Below are 20,106 nucleotides of genomic sequence, written 5' to 3'. Positions count from 1 at the left end.
GGAGTCCCCTATTGAATCTGCTGTCCCCTCTGGCTAGGCTTGAGATGTCACGTGTAGGAACAGTGTGTGCTGGGATTCTGTCTTTCAGATGTCTTTGTTTGCACAATGCCTGGTTTCCCTGCTTCCCCAGGATGATGCATGTTTGCTGTCTTAGCTGACCTCTCTCACTTGCAGATTGTCCCATGCCATCTTATGCAGAGTCCCTCTGAGGTCTGCATTCCTAAATGGGTGGTTTTTTCCAGAAATTCTTAACTAGGCTGCCTGCATCTTTTTGTCTAACCTTTATTAAGGCTTTAGGGACTAATTGTATGACCTCCGTCTGAGTGTCTGAGCTGAAGGAGCACAAACCACTGATGCTGGGTCTCTTGTGCTGAGGAGTTTGTCAGAATCAGTGTTCTGTGGTCCAAAGGATAATGTCACTGAAAATGCTAACACATGGTACTTCCATATACTATCACACCATTGATCTATCTAGTTCAGTATTGTCAACTCTGACGGGAAGCAGCTCTCTTACAGTTTCAGTCTTTCCCAGAACTTGCAGGAGTTCATTCTGGGACCATTTTCATGCAAAGAAGGTAGCCGGGCACTTTGCTATGGCCCCTGCCTGAAGCTTGTCTGAAGAACTGGAAATTTGTTTTAATTTTCAAGAGAGAAAAATGGTGGAAATGGGTGTAGATAGACCATCTTTCCTGCAGTATCTCGTCTTTCTGGCCTGCTTGTCTCATATTGAGGAAATGTTCAGAGATCCTATCCCCATTCAGTCTTCAGCAGAGGCCTGGCTACAGTCTAGAAACATGGAGCATCTATGGGCTTCCCATTGGATAAGGGGAACAAGCATGAGCAAAGAGTACATTTCTGCCTGGTATTAATATTACCAAGGGTCATTTCGTAGAAAAAGAGCTGGAGGAACTCATTAGCATAATGGATTAGCATAACTCATTAGCATATGCCACGCCTCTTGACATCACCAGAAGTGTGTCATTAGCATAGCTGATTTGCATATGCCAGAATCCCTGACATCACCTATCCTGGCTGTTTTGGACCCAATCCTGGCCATTCAGGGCTGAAAATTGGGCCCAAAATGGCAAAAAGGGGCTGAAAATGGCCAAAAGGGGCCCAAAATGGTCAGGATCAGGCCACTGCTGAGTGGGAGAGTGATCTACCACCCTTCAGAGGCCTGATCCGGGCCGTTTCAGCCCCAATCCAGGCCGAAATGGGCCCAAATGGCCGAGAGTCAGGTGGGCAGAGCCCACTGTGTTCCTGCATGTTCCCCCTCAAAATGAGGCCTGAATATTACTATTTATTGTTTTCTAACATTATTAATTTGTAAAGTGTTCCTTGAAACAGGCAATATGATAGGTTGCTATAATTCCTGTTATGTATCGGGTGAGTAAGAGTCTCTCTACATGAGACATCTGACACAAGAAGAACACGCATCAGGAGATGCAATGTTAGCCGGGAAGGGTAGTTTAAGAAGACAGATCCAGCAGCAGGACAAAGGCTTTGCTATACCCTGTCCAGGTCCATTATAACCTGTCCAGGTCTAAGCCCAGCTCTGGAAGGCAGCTCATTTCCATTGCTCACTGCCTTCTGGTTGCAGTCCCACACAGTTTTAGACTGGAGAGGTGAAATTGACACAGCCTTCAGGGAGGCAAAGATGAAATTAACAAATCCTCTGAGGAGCGATCTCCATCAGCTCTGTCTTTTTAAACTACACTTCCCAGCTAACATTGCATCACCCTATATTTGATGAACACGCACTGAGGTGACTCGTGTAGAGAGACTCCTAAGTCTAAAGGAGATCTCACAATGATTTCATCACAGGTCAAATTTGAACCCAGGCCTCCAATATCCCAGCACAGTTGTGTATCCTTTGGATCCAGGGCACCATACATCAATGAGTTGAAGGCCATTGTTTGAAGCGTTTTAGAAAAAAAATATTTGGCAAAACAACATACTACATGTTAATTGGAGAGCCAGTGTGGTTAGGTGTCCTGGTCTTGCAGCTTGGCTTTCTGACTGCTGTCCAATGGACTTTTCAACTTTCATTTGTCCAACATTCCACCAAGCTGCCTACATTTCCCATCAAAACTTGAGGGAACCTGTGTCAGGCGTCACTTGTAGTTTGGCTCTAAGAAAGGGGTCCTCAACCTTTTTGAATCTGTGGATGCCTTGTGAATTCTGACACAGGGTGGTGGGTGCAACAGCAAAACTGCTGCCACAGGAGGTGGAGCCAAACACAAAATGGCTGTCACAGGAGATGGAGCCACACACTCAGAGGAAGCTTAAGTGCAGGGGAGAAGAGGTATAATTTTTAAAAGATTATACCTCTTCTCCCTGGGAAAGTGGAGTGAGAGAGAATAAAACGAATACTGGTGGCAGCTGTCTCTGAAATAATGTTATTTTAATCTGCCCAGCGAATTGAATCTCCAGGGGCCAGTCAGAAGCCCTGCTGGACTAGGGAGACCCAGGTGTGAATTCCCACTCTTCTGCGGAAGTTCACTGGATGATCTTAGACCAGTCACACACACACAGCCTCACTAACCTCACAGGGCTGTTGTGGGGATAAAATGGAGGAGGGGAGAATGATGTAAGCTGTATTGGGCCCTTACTGGAGAAAAAGGTGAGGAATTAGTGAAGTGAAAAGAAAGGGTCTATCTGAACGCTTTTCCTTTTTCCTCTGGATTTGGAGTGTTGTTCATTTTTACGTAAGAGTTTACCAAATGTTTACAAAGAAAAGGGGGAGGGGCAACAAGCAGCATTTGTATAAAGTTCTTTTGAGAGAAAGAGAGGTTTTTTAAAAAATATAATGGGCATTCTTTTATGTATACGCATATGCGCAGACATACATTTCTCCCTGAACTCCTCAATAAGTATCATGAAGGCAAGTGGCTCTAGAGAAACTGTCTCAAGGGGTAGAAGTGCATTTTTGTCCTCCTTGCTTGAACAGTCCCTTTAAATAAGGCTTCTATATAATTGAAGATGACAAGGCAAACTTCTCTGTAGAGCAGGTGATCCCTTCCCATGTGTGTACTGATGCGTTTGATGCAAAATTGGTATTGGTAATTCAAGGTTCGCATCTTGAGCGAGATGGATTGCCTTGGAGCCAAGGTTCTTGAGTTCCTTCTTTTTAAATTCCAGGGACGACTGTTTTGAATTAAACGCCAGGAAGAACTTGCTTGAAAGAGGAATTCGGAACTAGAATGTGCTGTTTAAGGAGGTCACACAGTTTCCGTTGAAGGATTTCTAGAAAACGTGGAGCTGAAGCAAGGTTTGGGTATGGGAGACCACAAGCTGCGGGGCATTCTGTGAAACTATGCAGTCCGAGAGTGTACAGTGGTAGAAATAATGCTCTCTCTCACACGCGCACGCGCACGTGCACGCGCACGCGCACGCGCACGCACAGTTGTGTGGGCCAGAGGGAGGCTGAGCTCCCAGTTCCCCATCCTAAGCATGGACTGAAATCGGTGTAAACCAGATGCTGAAGAGATTCTGTTTTTGAGAAGAATTTCTGTCCCTTCCTGGCACTAGCTGTGGCCTTCCTCCACCTCTGAAGCAACTACGTGTGTTTGCCGGCGACCGAAGGATGTGAACTGTACTTGCTTCCTTTCACCAGTGCAGTAATCTCTGAACCCTCCTAAGTGCTAGTTTCAACATGGCATTAGATGCCTCTCACTGACAGAATCATTGGTAGGGAGGAGACTTGGGAGACATAGGATCCTTCTGATCCCCTGATATTTTTCTGCCGTTGAGTAGGAGAGTGCATCTAGCTTACCTTCACCCTCCTCATTTCAACTCCATGCATGGCTTGTCCGCATGTGGGGGGTGGGAAGAGCTATTTTACAAATGAAGATTATCATGTTTTTTAGATGGTGATTGTAAGAGTTTAGGCATATGGAGGTTCAGGTTCTATTCAGACTTTCTGATAGAAAACAGATGGGGTATGTCTTTCTGTCATTGTCTTGTTTTGCTGATACGTGTGGTGGGGGAGGGGGAGATGGTTGGGTCAGTGCAGCAGAACCTTCTGGAAAAATCTGTTCTCTGCGCATCGATCTGTTTTTCAAAAAGTCAGAGTGAGGGAATTCCGGTGAACAATACGGTCACTTTCGCTGGCCTGTCTTTCTGTGCTGGTTTGTGTAGAGTCCTAAGGGGTTTTTTTTGCTTTTCCCCTACAAGTGTTTTTGTCAGCTTCGTTTAAGCCAAAGGCTGTTTCGGTTAATTTATTTGAAAGGCTTTTATTCTGCCTTTCCAATAAAATGGCCAGGATAGACAAGAACAAGAAGAATACAATAAAATAGCAGTAAAATCAAAATTATGAAACATTTAAATAACAGCTTAATTAAAAGAAACTATATTCAAAACAGGATAACTTCTTTAAAAATGCATATATTGTCATGGGATAGGTGGCTATAATTCACTGGTGAATCTTGCTTTTTATTGTGTACTGATCTAAAACCATGCCCTTTTACTATACACAGCTTTTCTTTTCTGTATTGTTGTTACAAACTTTGGCCTGTGGGGGGAAAGCAGGCATTTAATTGGGGAAGTGCAAGATAAGCAACGAACAGAAATGAGACTTTTATGCTACTTATATGAGTTGCAGGACCAACTGACAGAAGAAGGGAGAGATTGTGCTCCCTTTTGCCTCCCCACCACAGCCTCCAGTCCGCCACAGCCTTCCAGCTGTTACTCTCCACAGATCTTGCAACCCTGGAAATTGACTTTCTCCAGGAGGGGAAATGGTTGCTTTGGAGAAGGGAAAGCCAGGATTCAGAAAGATCAGGGATCCTTGGGCAGGCCTCACAAGGTCCTTGTGCTGTATCTAAGCACAGTTATTTTTATTGGGGTAATGCTTGTTAGAACTGAAGAAGAAAGGACAGCAAGAAAAGACCTGTATGAAGAATAGAAGCCAAATGGAATAGAGATTGAGAAGAGGATGGAGGCAGATGGGAGAGGAACCTAAAAAGTGTCAGCTGGGGAAGTAATGGAAACTTCTGGAAGCAGATCCTTAGCATCATTGTTCCAGCACCTTCAGATAATGGTCTTGACTGAGGGCCAAGCTACAAATGATGAATGATACAGGTTGGACACTTGTCAACTTCCCTCAAGTTTTGATGGGAAATATAGGCATCCTGGTCTTGCAGCTTGGTTCTCCGACTGCTGTCCAATGGACTTTTCAACTGTCACTTGTCCAACATTCCACCAAGCTGCCTACATTTCCCATCAAAACTTGAGGGAAGCTGACAAGTGTCCAACCTGTGTCATTCATCACTTGTAGTTTGGCCCTGGGAAGAACTGGAAGTATCCAGTTGACAAAACAGTCAATGAAGAGTCTGAGAAGAAAGATTACTTCAGAGCAGAGCACGTTGGCCTCTACAAGTGCTAACTTGGGGTGGAGATTGGTATTGAGGGAGACTGGCTATTTTAATTTAATTAGGGGAGTAAACTACTACAGAAATCTCTTTTAATTATAGCAACAAGAAGTCGTACCAGTGTTACAAATGTCCAGTTAAGCAACCACAGATCATTCATGTAATCTTCGTAATTAATTCTTGAATAAACATTTTTTTAATATTTTTGGTTCTTGTCAACACATGGTCTCAGTATCTGTCTCTCCTGTGCCAAGCTACCATGGTATAATAATAAAGAGTATTTTCTCTTTAGTTGTAAATGATGGCAGCAGATTATAAGGTGTGCAGTATAAAGTAGGGACAGCAACAGTGACTTTGTTGTCCAAGAGGTTTGTTCTTAGGCATGTTGGAAGTAATGGGTGTGGGACTTCACCTCTGATCCTCCTTAGATTGGTGCAGGAACAGTAAAACTCTCTCCCCGCCCCAGTCTGTTATCCACAGATCAGCGCAACATTCAGTGTAACGTGTTATTCAAGAGCAAAATACACAAGTGTTGACTGTTGGAGAACAGTGCAGACACAGCCCTGAGTGAAATTCAGCAGATGGGGTTTGCCCAGCTCTCCATTCTCCACAGTCCAATTCCTATTAATGTGACTGGACAGATAACCCCTTGAAGAGACATGCAAGGGTTTTTTTTTTCAAAGTTCAAAATTATACATCCTTCTTCTTCTCCCCTTCCATATAGAGGGACTGGTTTGTTTTCTTCTTCTGAGTTTTAGAGACTGGACACATTTTGGCCACAGGTCATGCCAAGAATTTTAGGGTTGTTTTTTTTTAGTTTTTACAATTTTCCAGAGTTCTGATAATTTTAAAGTAAGGGTGGATCTTTGATACTAGGGTGCTAGTAGTCTCTTGAATCCAGTTCAGTTTTTAAAAAATATTTTTGCATTTTTTTAGCTCTTATCAAAGAATTCTTCACAAACGTTTAGCAGCTGTCCATGTTTTTAACCTCCGTGCAGTCTTCATATTCCTACCGAACTTGTGTATAAATCCTTGTTCTGTGAGGAATTCTTCACAGAGGCATTCATATAATTATTACCTGACTGTAATCTCCCCTAGTTACTACCAAGTGTAAGCTCAGTCAAGAGTTGGAATCCTGTAACCCAGCTGATGTATCTGAGTAATTCAAGTGCTTGCAAACGCATGTTTGTCATACTCATACCCAATGTCCTGGAGTTCTTTTAAACATTTGGTCTTTGGGCAGACACGCTTTCAGAGAGGACATTGTAGATTCTTCCTGAGAGGGCTTTCCCCCCCTCCCTGCATCTGTTTTTAAAAAGTGTAACACTAATAGCCAGTTAAGGCCTGTGCTCGTAGATGAGTTTGAAATCTCAGAGGTAAACCAGATAAGATTTTTTAAAAAAATTAAATAATAGCTGGGCTGGTGGGGTTAACTGGGGAAGTTAAACCTTCCCATTGTGCTTGTATGTTCCCCCTCAAATAGCAGTTTCCTTGGGGGTAACGGAAATAATTACTCACTTCTCTTGCACCCATGCACACAATTTGAATAAAGGCCCTCTACAGCTTCTTTTCACACTCTTGTTATAAAAAACCTTGCACATGCAAACATGCAAAGCTCCCTTATACTGAGTCAGTCTCTTGGTCTCTCCAGGTTAGTATGGTCTATACTGACTAGCAGCAGCTTTCCAGGTTTTCAGGCTGAGGCCTTTCACATCACCTGGTACCTGATCCTTTAAAAAAAACGAGGTGCCAAAGAATTGATCATGGAACCTGGTGCATGCCAAGCTGGTGCTCTATCAACTGAGAGCGGGACCACAAGTGATGCCTGACACAGATTGGACACTTGTCAGCTTCCCTCAAGTTTTGATGGGAAATGTAGGCATCCTGGTCTTGCAGCTTGACTCTCCGACTGCTGTCCAATGGACTTTTCAACTGTCACTTGTCCAACATTCCACCAAGCTGCCTACATTTCCCGCCAAAACTTGAGGGAAGCTGGCAAGTGTCCAACCTGTGTCAGGCGTCACTTGTGGCCCCGCTCTGAGTCATGATCCCATAGGAGATCTATGAACAGATCTTCCAGCACAATATCCTATTAGATCCGTAACCAAATGCAAACCTAGTTTGGCTTCATCACCGCAAATCCAGATGTTCTCTGGATGCTTTTAAATATGGGTGTCCTTGGTGTGTTGCCAAAATGCTAAATCCTCTCCCATCCTTTTTTTTTAAATTCTGTGAGAAACATGTTGGTTGGCTGTTGGTTCCCTCTGCTGTAATCATAGCTTAAGCAGCTTTCACAAAAGCCTTCAAAAAGAATATAAAAGGAATAAATTTCTGCACAGATTGTTTGAGCTGGAAAGCGATAGACAAATAGATGCAGATGGGGATGGCGTAGCTTGCTCGTTCGATGTTATTTGATGCCTTTGCTTTACTTTCTAATGGGAATACAGACTTTTCTTTCTGTTTGCACTCTGACCAAAAAGGTTACTTGCAGGTGATGTTCACTTGCTTCTTGAACATTTTTTGTAATTAATAAGAACATCCATTATGAATGGTATATGCCAGCCAGAGCTCTTGAAAATCCTGTACTAACCAAATAACCTCATAGCAATGGATGCTTTGCTGCTCAGGCACTGGGTCACGTATCTGATACCCTAGTGTCATCTTCATTCATTTTAACATTATGATTTATGCATTAAGGGAATATTTTAGGCTGCTTTGCCAGGGGCATGGAAAACGATTCAAGTAACGAGAAGGAATGATTCAGCAAGTCACTAATTTGACAGGAGCCTAAAATTTGCTGTGGAGCATCCATTTTCCAGTTCTTGGCATAGCCTGGGACCAAAATGTGGCCTGAAGTTATTGCTATCGAGGCAGTTTTCCCCCTCGTATCTAGATGAGACATCTCTCAGAAGTTTTCTCTTCATAGAGCTGGAGAATTCGCTTAGAATTACATTGCTTGCCCTATTTCTTAGGAATGTGTTATTTGCATGTTCCTTATATTTACTTGTGTCCTAGCCCCCAACATATACCCGTGGAATGAAGGCAAAAGATGCCCTGTCTGGATTAAACTAACGCTAACACTTGATTGTCTGATCTGCAACTTGCTTAGAAAAATTTAGCAAACTTCCCTGTACCTCGGCATGGGTATTGATATGCCACTCACCTTGTTTGGGCAACACCAGGGTTTGCTCCAAGCCTTGGATCAGTAAACGTACTGTTCCTTACCTTTTGTTCCCTGCACATGTTAAAGGTGTGCAGAGATGTAATCTTGTTAGCATTGTCAGCCCTGCCATTGAGCTTGGGGGTTCATGAGTCCTTCAGGTCAAGGGGGGTTTCCTACCTGAGCTACCCCAGCTTTCTGGTTTAGTCACATCACAACAACACATTGCCAGTCTGATCTGTCTCTGTGATGATGTAACTGAGGAGGTAGACTTTTATGACCATATGTATTGTCGAAGGCTTTCACGGCCGGAGAACGATGGTTGTTGTGGGTTTTCCGGGCTGTATTGCCGTGGTCTTGGCATTGTAGTTCCTGACGTTTCGCCAGCAGCTGTGGCTGGCATCTTCAGAGGTGTAGCACCAAAAGACAGAGATCTCTCAGTGTGAGACACTGAGAGATCTCTGTCTTTTGGTGCTACACCTCTGAAGATGCCAGCCACAGCTGCTGGCGAAACGTCAGGAACTGCAATGCCAAGACCACGGCAATACAGCCCGGAAAACCCACAACAAACATTTATGACCATATTTTCTAATGTCACTAAGCCTCATTCTAATCTTTTCAAAGTTTCTTATAATTTAATCGTATGTAAAGCCCTCTGTGTCTGTGATCCTTGATATCGGCAGGACCGACTACCTCCCTGTGCTCTGCCATGGCAGCTTTGCTCGTCTGAACAGGGCCTTCTGCAGGTGCTACCCTGCAGTTGAGAAAATCGACTGCTGCCTGCACATGTGCCTTCTTTATGTTGGCCCCCACCTTATGGAACAGCTTGCCTGAAGAGGTCAGGAAAACACCCTCTCTCCTGACTTTCTGCAAACTATACAAAACCGAATTATTCAGGAGGGTTTTTTTTTACATAGATAAGAGGGCTGTATTGTAAGGAAATGATTCAAAAAGACGTATTTTGGTAAGGGATTACTATGTACTGTCTGTAGTATACCACTGTGTGCTGTCATGAGCTCCTGATCAGACCAGTGAATCTGACCTGGAAGGCTTGGAGGAAGAGCCTAAACAGCCAAAACTGGGGAACCAGGAGGACCAGCAGGGTTGGTGCCCTGCTGCTGCAGAGGCACCTGCTTGATCATATTCCAGCAGCGCCAGAGACAACCCTGCCAGAGCCCTTAAATAAGCCCCTTGCTGCTGGTCCCCGAGATAACCAGTAGGTCTCTGCCAGGCAGGACACGAACCCAGGCCCACAGCCCCTCTCCAAGGACCCTCTTCCACTTTGCAAGAACGGCAGTGGCATAGGGCCCAGGCTGTGGTGGCATAAAGAAGGCGAAGCGGCAGGCTGGCTGCACGGCACTTCCCTGTAGATCCAGACCAGAACACTGAGAGTGGCAATTCCTTATAGGATCCTGCCCAGAACCCAGCACAGCCTCAAGAGTCTCAACATCTGCCTGCCGATTTAGCAGAGCCAGATCCCCACTCAGCCTATTTAGGCTGAGGTTTGAGAAGGCTGCGTTGCTGGATCAACTGGTCTACTAGTTGCAAGTCCTGTGCTCTAGCTCCCAGCAAAGGCCTGCTGCTGCTGTTTTTTCCCCCTCAGACTAGCGGTCCAAACCATTGGCCCTACTCCAGACGAGTCGAGACAAGGCCAGACTGCAGAACACAGGACACGTACTGCCTGTTGCTGCAGGTATGATCCTACTGAATAGTTCCGTGTGATTTAATAATATCATATCAATCCACTTAGGATTTGTTTTGGCATTTTTTCCATCTTTGTGTCAGATTTCTGCTTGTTTTCAAATGTCTGCTATCCTTCTCGTACTGTTTATTGGATGTCCCTGTGGCTGATCGTATTGACTTGCGCTGTGTAATCTGCCTTGAGTCTCAGAGAGAAAGCTGGACTGTAAATTAAAAAATAAAATTAAAAATTCATGCTATGACAGAAGTGTTTTAGTGTATAAATAAATATAAAGGTGTTTGCCATCGCCATAGAAAAACAGCTACCTACTTCTCCCCAATTCTGTTATTGCTTTTTTTAAAATTCAGTTTTAGTACTGGAGCCAGTACAGATAGCAGCCCTTGCCACATGTCCTTAAAGGGACAGCCCACTCGCTGAACGCTGGCGGCTTTTCCTCTTGACTCCAGATGTCTCTGTTTCCAAAACAATTGCAGGCTGTTTGGCTTCGGTTTTTTCGGCACCTTTTCTAGGAGCGTACTTTTCTGTGGTCCCAGAAAAGGTGCCGAAAAAACAGAAGCTAAACTGCCTGCAACTGTTTTGAAAATGGAGACGTCTGGAGTCAAGGGGAAAATTCGCCAGCGTTCAGTGAGTGGGATGTCCCTTTAAGGACACGTGGAAAGGGCCAGCAACTGGTTAAGAAATGAATTCATCTGCTGCCATTCAAGGATGTGAATTAAAACTTACAGAGACAAAAACGTCATATGCATTTATTTTTGTATTGCGCAGCAGGACAAATGTTGATGTAAAGCTTTGTGTTTCCACTGAGGATCACTAAGGATCACTGAGGATCACTACAATAAAAACTTTGCAGTGGATCATGTCCCTGTTCTACCATTCCAAGTGTAAAGCTTCCTCTAACCTATGGGTCTTTGCTCCAACTTAAGTGGCTTTTCCATTGGCTAGAGTGGTTCTAAGGCTCTTCCTTAGACTGGAGGAAGATTCATTGGAGGATGTCTGAATTCCACCCCATTGTTGAAAATGCTGGGTGCCTGGGATTTGTCATTCCATGATCTAATTTGTCCAGTCCAGGTTTTGGTCAACCACGCTAGACACAGCTCCAAGGTCAAAGTGGTGGATCTTAATGAAGTCCCATATACTTGCATGCCTTGAAATGGGAGAGGCTGGTGGGTAGCAAACTTGAGTTGCTCCAGTTTTCTCTCACTATGATCCAAAATATGGGCTATTGAGAGAGATCAAATAGAGGGTAATTCAACTTGATAGAACTAGCACTGAGTTTCGAGCGCGCCGGGTATGTTCCACCTTAGCTCTTGGAATTTCTCCCCTTGTTAGTCTCCCCCCACCCCCATATTTAAAATACCATACTATTCTTAGCAACCACTGTGCATTTATGCTTGGCCGATTGAACACTTTACCAACAGCTGAACTGAAGGGATTATTTGCTTGTATTCCATTTTGGGCTGCCTTTGCTCTGAGCTTTTGGCATGATTGAGACCATTGATAACGTTTTGTTATTTTGTCAATGTTGGTCTTCATTTCGGGACCTTGGGATCTTTTCTATTTTGAGTAAGTACCAATTTGTTATTGAACCTCAAGTAGAATTTTTTTGCTAGCTGATGTCAACTCTCCAGTTATGCGAGCTGTAGCCAATTTTTTATCTATTATAGTAACTTTGAGACATTCCTTTGCTGTGTATTAATGGGATAATTATGTATTGCTAGGATAGTTTCCCTTTAGTTGTTGTTCTTTGCTTGTTACTGATGTATGATTTGTGTTTATATAATATGGTATTGTTTGGTTCAAGACCTCAGGTCAAAAGAGCTTACTGTTCATAAAGGAAAGTATTCATTATTTAAGAACTGAATACAGTGTCGAACCAGCCTGCCAAATGGCAAGTGACAGGGACGCAGATTATCAGCACACCACAACTTTGCTAGATGGCTATAACTGCCACCTGTCCACCCCTGATCACAGTCCCTGTGATAACTTCCCAGTTCCTAGGCCCAGCAAGATACAGTAATAACAACAACAACAACATTCAATTTATATACCGCCCTTCAGGATGACTTAACACCCACTCAGAGCGGTTTACGAAGTATGCTGTTATTATCCCCTCAGCAACAAATATCCTGTGAGGTGAGTGGGGCTGAGAGCTCCTAGAAGCTGTGACTGACCCAAGGTCACCCAGCTGGCTTCAAGTGGAGGAGTGGGGAATCAAACCCAGTTCTCCAGAGTCCCATGCTCTTAACCACCATACCAAACTGGCTCCCTAAATGATACATGACTTACTGTTTCTTATGCCTTCAATTTCATGTTTCATAGGAGGTCACGAATTCAGCTTTAAAAGATAAAATGTATTCTATAACTGTGTGTGTATTCAACTCTGATTTCATTGTAAACCAAGCCATTTTCAAGAGACGTGCTTATAACTGAAGAAGAAAAATGCAACTTAAAAAAAAAAAGGGCATGTGCAACTTTTAAAAATGTACCCTTTCCTTTGGGCAAGGTTGGCCTAGAAGAGGATTGACTTTCTCAACACAGAAGCGAGCAGACTATTACCACCAGCCTCTTCTCCACTGTGAAAGCACAGCCCGTTTACTGTGGGAGGGAGCATTAATCTATCAAAGCTGTAATGTCCCTAAAATAACTTGCTGAGTTCTCGGAGCCTAGTTCTCACTTCACACAAATGCATCTAAATAAATTTTCTTTAAAAAACAAACAAACAGAAATGCTGCTCATCTGTTGAATATAACAAAATTCAAAGAAGCTTTTATTTCTATTTTGGAAAGAGTTGGGTGATACCTTCCCTCAGAAGATGGTTCAAGTGGCATTAACAGTGGGATTATATAAGTGAAGAGAGACAGAAGAGGCAGCTCTTAATGCTAAACCGAATGGAATGCATGTACAAAACCAATTAATGGGCCTTTTGACTAGTAGGAGTGTGTGTATCTGTGGGAAAATGAGGTCAGGAATGCAGAAGTTTATATATTGGAAGCTGTCTTCCTTTTCTCCTGAAGACATATGCCCCTGCATTCACAGAAGATATCTAAAGAATCAATGGATGGCTTTTTTAAAAAAAAGCAAGAATGAATCTCAGATACTGCAGTTTGTGTAGTATCTTGTTGGGTTTAATTATTCTTTTTTTCAAAGTTTGTAATTGTGCATGTTGTGTGAGTAAATCTGATGATTAATGTTGTGATTTGATTGTTTGAAAGAATTACAGGCCAGAACTCATGAAGAATATGTTATAGTATGTGATAATACCAGGGGTCATTTCGTAAAAAAAGAGCTGGAGGAACTCATTAGCATAACACATTAGCATATGCCACGCCCCTTGACAGCACCAGAAATGTGTCATTAGCATAACTGATTTGCATATGCCACACCCCCTTTCGTCACCTATCCTGGCTGCTTTGGACCCAATCCTGGCCATTCAGGGCCGAAATTGGGGCCCAAAACAGCAAAAAGTGGCTGAAAATGGCCGAAAAGGGGCCCAAAATGGTCAAGATTGGGCCGTTGCTGAACAGAAGATTATCCACCATCTGACAGAGGCCCAATCTGAGCCGTTTCGGCCCCAATCCAGGATGAAACGGGCCCAAAATGGCCGAGAGTCAGGTGGGTGGGGCCACCTGACATGTGACCTCTTTGGGGAACTGCCAGAACTGCGTTCCTGTGTGTTCCCCCTTGAAATGAGCCCTGGATAATACTAAGACTTTTGGTATTTTTGTGTAAATACTGGCTTTAAACATGTCAAGAGATTCTTAATCATGAATTGTTTAAAAACAGTTTTCCCTCTGAAGAATTCTTTAATTTAAAACCTGCAGGGAATTGAATACCTGATCAGTTTGTATACACCCACTGGCAGCCATTGCCATTCTGGCTATTGGGGTGTTAGTTTTGTTTGGCCAAAAGAGGTTCTTCAGCAGAAAGCTAAAGGCCAAACATTGGCCCAGCAGGCTCCATACCAAACCTAACCCTCATTTTAAGCAAAATCAAAAAGAGTCCAGTAGCACCTTTAAGACTAACCAATTTTATTGTAGCATAAGCTTTCGAGAATCAAGTTCTCTTCGTCAGATGCATGGAACAGACTAACACGGCTAACTCCTCATTTTAAGCCTAACCAAACCCCTCATTTTAAGCCTAAGGGCTCCACTGTTCTTATGGACCTCAAAACTCTACTTGTATGTCATTTTTAAAGTCCTGACTTTGTTTCAAAGGCTTAGCTTAAACTCGATGAGTTACATGTATGTCATTCTGTACTTTGAACATTAGCTCCAGAATAGATATTTATCTTTTTATTGTATTTTTGTTTTATCAGAATGACTCTGGCTACAAGACTCAAATCTACTAAGTGATTCTTTCCTTGAAATGTCCTTTATATTGAGTGTACTAATCTCACACTATGTAATCCCCCATGAGTCTCAGTGAGAAAGGCGGACCATAAACGACATAAATAAAAATTGAAGGTTTTTTTCCCCCTTCCCTCAGCCATGAAAAATCTGATGTGGATGGGCTCACTGTGCTTGATCTGTTCCAAACTCTCAAATCCCTTACAAGCAGATAGATGGTGGTTAGAGCTTTTCAATAGTTGTGGGTAGGGTTGCCAGCCTCCAGATGGTAGCTGGAGATCTCCGGGAATTACAACTGATCTCCAGGTGAGACCAGTTCTCCTGGAGAAAATGGCTGCTCTGACGGGTGAATTCTATGGCATTATACCCCACTGAGGCTCCTCCTCTCCACAAATCCCACCTTTCTCCTCCACAAGCCCTACCTTCTCCAGGCTCCACCTCTCCAAATCTCCAGGAGTTTCCCAGCCTGGACCTGGCAACCCTATTGTGGGAGCTGGGTAATCTCTCCGCCCCTACGGAGCATACAGCTAGAACTCAATTATCGAAGCCAAAGCCTTCTGTGCTTTATTGAGGAAATGTTGTTGGGGAAATACCTTGTCTCTGTGTCCAGGGCACTCTTTCCCCCTCTTATACTCCTGGCTTTTCAGTATAAAGGCCCTGCCTTGCCAACATTGGAACCTGGATGGTAAGAAACACTGGGAATTCTTCCTTGTCTTTCTGCCATTCCTTCCTCTTCTCTGTACGCTTTTCCCAGTCTTTGTCTATTGCCTGTTGGAATATTGGGCCTTTCCTGGTCCCCAGTTTTCCTTGCTCTCCAAACAGGCAATTCACCACATCTGCTGCTCCTGAGTGGCCTATTGGTTACCTGGTAGCAGGCCAGGCCTTTTCTCCACAGAGTCATTCAGAATGAAAATAACAGTGTACCATGATAGCTGAACTCTCCAGCAAAGACAGGATATTTTGACTGCATCGTAATTCATAAGTGGACTCCAAAGGACAGGGCCTTTGGGTTGAATGCTTGCTGCCAGCGCAGGTGAAGCTTCAATGTGATGAGTGGTGGTAGCCAGGAGTGTACTGCCTCTCACATTTCCAGCCTTTCTTAGAGTCCACAAAATAACAACATTCGATTTATATACCGCCCTTCAGGACAACTTAACACCTGCTCAGAGTGGTTTACAAAATATATTATTATCCCACAACAACAAACACCCTGTGAGCTGGGTGGGGCTGAGAGAGCTCCTAGAAGCTGCGACTGACCCAAGGCCACCCAGCTGGCTTCAAGTGGAGGAGTGGGGAATCAAACCCAGTTCTCCAGATTAGAGTCCCGCGTTCTTAACCACTACACCAAAATATAAACAGAATCTTCCAGCATCTTCTGAAAGGCTAACAAATGTGCTGTGATCGAAGCTTTCCTGGGCCAGAGCCAGCTTTCTCAAATGCATGAAATGGGCATCTTAAGTGAGTTATTATTTTTACACTGAGCACAAAGGGAAAAAAAGGAGAAATAAGAGTAGTCCAGCAGAGGAGGAAGCTGCCTGGAAGGCTGATTTCCTAGGAAATTTTGACTTTGTTCCGTCCAGAATGTTTCCATCATAACTTCTCTTCTTCTTTTTTCCCCCTATTGCAGTATATTGGCAGCCTAGATGTGCCCCGACCCAACAGCAGAGTGGAAATCGTGACTGCTATGCGGCGTATCAGGGCAAGTAGCGATGTGGCGTTGTTGTGGCTCTCTGTTGTGTCCTAAAGAGACGGGGATGGTGGTGGGGGGAAATGATTCATTATGTCTGCCTGAGGGTGGGTGCGTACATCTCTCTTTTTCTTGTTTAACTTTATAGAAGCTGGGGGCTCATCAGGAATTACCTGGCAGATGAGCAGAATGGTTAGGAAGTTTTTTACTCTACACACAAATCCAAATCTCCCCGTGTATTTATTTATTTATTCTCTTATGCTCGACCTTTCTCCCCCATGCGAACCCAAAGCAGCTTACATCCTTCTCCTCTCCTCCATTTTATCTTCACGACAGTCCAGTGAGGAAGGTCAGGCTGGGAGTATGTGACTGGCCCAAGTTCACCCAGTGAGCTTCCCTGACAGAGTGAGGATTTGAACCTGGATCTCGCAGACCCTAATCCAGCACTCCAACCGCTATACAACGCTGGTGGGATTCTGTAAATTCTCAGGGGCTTCAGCTGGCCATTTCCCCTTCCCTTAACTCACAATCAAATGCTCTCAAAATTCTGTGCCTCCCGGAGTTTTCTCTGCCCGCCTCATGCCTCTTGTTTTCTTTTTTTTCTTTACCCTGTTTTTTCTGCTTTTCTAGTTGGCACAGGCATGGTAATTATAAAAGGAGAGTAATAGAGAGCAGTGTGGGAGGTGACGATAAGACAAAACAGGAGAAGAGTATGTTTCAGTTGCATTTTAATTTGGGATGAAGAAACAGATTTCATGGAAGGGGTGGGCGGAGAGAGTCTATTTGGGAGAAAGACGAGAGGTGGCATCCCACAAATGTTCTGGGTGGGACTTTTCTGGGCGGGTATTTTCTTCAGTTCCTGACCACGAGGGCAACAAAACCTTTGCTGTATTCAGGTGCACACAGGAACGACCTGCTTTGTTTTGGTTTTTTCACAATCAAATTGTTTTCCTGCGTTTTTTTTTTTAAAACCACACTGAAATCTCTTCAGAAGCAAGAAAGATGGCTGTAATAAAGGAAACAAGGGCCAGCCATTCAGCTCTCTGAGGAAGGGAGGAGAAGTTTCATGATGGGCACAAGGCCAGGAATGAAGCCGATGTAGTGCGGTATTGGATTCAGACTAGGGAAAATTAGGTTCAAGGCCCCCTCCCCTCCCCATAAAGCCCAGTCAGTGATATTCAGCTGGCCACACACACTCCGCCTGATCGATCTCACAGGGTTGTTGCAAGGATAAAATGGGAGGGAGAAAGAGCCACGCATGCCACTCTGATCTCCTTGAAGAAAAAGAACTGTTTTTTAAAAAAAGAAATAAAATCAACGCAGCAAATCTCATCAAACCAGAAAAAAGACATCATTTTTGCCTCGAGTCCTGTTATAGGGGGATGTCTGTATATGTGCCACAAGTGCAGTGTTTCCACAGAAGATGTACATACCTTTTGACTTTAACAGGCCACGTTGAAATATACGTCTTAAGTGTGTGTATGACTTAACTGTGCTTTGGAGATGAGACTTGTCTTTCAAATTATTTTACATATATAATGTATGAGAAGAGGAAAGTGAATGATCGTCAAAGTCATTCTATTGATGAATTCATACAGCCACTCACTGCATTCTGTTTTCCTCACTCTATACTTATCGATCTCTCACTTAGGACAAACAGAGAAAGGATTTTGGAAGTTCAAGTAGGGGTGCAGGATCAAGGATAGACAGGGAAGGGAGGGTTTATTTCCCACCAGCCAAACTTGGGTGGGCGTATGGGTAGGTGAAGCCATTTCACTCTATCCTCTCTGCAGGGGGTAAGAGAGAAGCTGTTTCTTCCCTGTCCTTTCCTATTTTTTAAAAAAACTTCATTTATACCCCACCTTCTCCCTAATGGAGACCCAAAGCAGCTTACATCGTCTTCCTGTCCTCTGTTTTAGTCTCACAACAACCCCCATGTGAGGTCAGTTACGCTGGGAGTATGCAACCGGCCTAAGGTCACCAAGCAAGCCTGCATGGCAGAGTGGGGATTCAAACCTGGGTCTCCCAATTCCTAGTCTGACACTCTAACCACTGCACCACAGCGGCTGTTGTCTTCTATGTCCTGACAGACACAGACAGCCGTCTCTTTCTCAAGAGTGGGAAGGATTCTACAGAATATGTGGATGACAGGGTGTGCGTCTGCGCCAATTCTCACTCATTCCCTTTTTACCGCCTTCCATGCTCCAACTATTTGGGTTCTGCTAATCTTGTTTCTGGCAACCTCCTCTCCCCTGCTCCCTGGGCCCCCGTTCTTGTCATATACGCTACAAAACAAGTCGCTACTCTGAGAGTTCATTCCTGTCTGAAACCAAGCACAGATATTGTCATGGCAATTTGGTACTTTTTGTCCCAAGCCTTTTTTTTCTCTATCTACCTAGTACGTTTTTATCCCACCCTTCCTTTATGGAGCTCAGGGCAGTTTACATGGTTCCTCCCCTCACACATTTTGTTCTGACAACATTAGGAGGTTATTTAAACTGAGTGAGAGGCTGGTCCAAAGTCACCCAGGTGTCCTGGGTCCTTGCTTGGCACTGTAGTATACTTGGCACTGCAGTATACTTGATGGTCTTTAGAATTCCTCTTGGCAAACATTTTGGCCTTGATATGCCTATCAAGCCTAGACTCAATTGTCTTCACTAAGCGGGAAGCACCACCTCTGATTATAGTATCCGTTACTGGCTGGTTGCTAATAATCATACAATACAGGAAGTATGTAATTATGGTTAAGATTCTGATATAGAAAGAGCCTGTAGATAACTTTGCTTAGGATGGCATTGAAAGTCTTTAACCAGAATTTCCATACTTGTTTACCACATTCCTTCTTGTATTCTGAAAAGGAAGTATTAAATAATTTTCACTATTATCCCTACTTTTTTAAAAAAAGCAATCGATCAAGACAGATCAGTCTTTTTTTCTTTTTTATGTGCTGTCTTAGCAATTAACACATTCTGAAGTCTCTTTGATTCACTTCTTGAGAATGTCTCTTTAAATAAAGCAGCTTCCCTAAAAGGTCTAGAGAAGAAAATAAAAAGAATTTTATGCTATCACCCTGTCTCAATAAATTTTAATGCACTCCTCAACAGAAACAATCCCTCATTTCTGGTATGTATCATACTGTAAATCCTGAAGGAAGTACTGAGGCTCAGTTGCTGAGGGCTTTCCCTCTTTAACATATAATAGCTTAGAAATGGAAAGGTGGACCTGTCTGTTTTTGAGCTCTGACCTTCCTTCTAACTTTCGTTTGGTCTTCCACTCTGCCCAGTTGAGTACAAACTGGCTTGATTGTTGGGTAGGTAGAGGTGGTTGTATCCCCTGCTGCAGAAGAAGGTCCCTGGGTCGAAGGAAGAGTTGGCTGTTCCTTCTTTCCCACAAATACCTCCAGCCTCTTGTCCAGCTCCAGTTATTCCTGAGCTCAGCCCTGAACTGCATCAGAATTAATACTTTATCACACCAATTTTTAAAAAAATTTTTAATTCATTTCAACAATAATAGTACAACAATATTGAAGAATCAAACCAATTAGGGTTGTCAACTCCAGTTTAGGAAATTCCTGGAGATTTGGTGGCTGAGGACGGCAGAGTTTGGATAGGAGAGGGAGCTCAGTGAAGATATGATGCCACTCTAGGACTTCCTTTTTCTCCTAGACTCTATGGTATACCATAGAGACTGCCTTCTGAAACTGCCTTTCAGGAGAAGTGATCTCTGAAGTCTGGAGAACAATTGTAATTCTGGGAGAAGTCCAGCCCTCCCCCCCCCCCTTGAGGTTGGTAAACCTAGCCTCAGTTGTGGGATGGTGAAAGGATGGAGAGCAGTTGGAA

The 20,106-nt window shown here is 43.7% G+C and overlaps 1 protein-coding gene across 1 annotated transcript in view; it reads left to right on the top strand.

Moving 5' to 3' along the window:
* Positions 1-20,106, top strand: part of NOS1AP (nitric oxide synthase 1 adaptor protein) — a 68,102-nt gene that overhangs the window by 12,182 nt on the left and 35,814 nt on the right. The window contains exon 2 of the mRNA XM_054979927.1: positions 16,208-16,279. Within this exon, the coding sequence (XP_054835902.1) occupies positions 16,208-16,279 (72 nt within the window). The remainder of the gene's footprint in view (positions 1-16,207; positions 16,280-20,106) is intronic.

This window comes from Eublepharis macularius, chromosome 5 (genome assembly GCF_028583425.1).
Source record: "Eublepharis macularius isolate TG4126 chromosome 5, MPM_Emac_v1.0, whole genome shotgun sequence".
In the NCBI taxonomy this organism is placed as follows: domain Eukaryota; kingdom Metazoa; phylum Chordata; class Lepidosauria; order Squamata; family Eublepharidae; genus Eublepharis; species Eublepharis macularius.
This window is presented reverse-complemented; position numbering and strand designations above follow the sequence as displayed.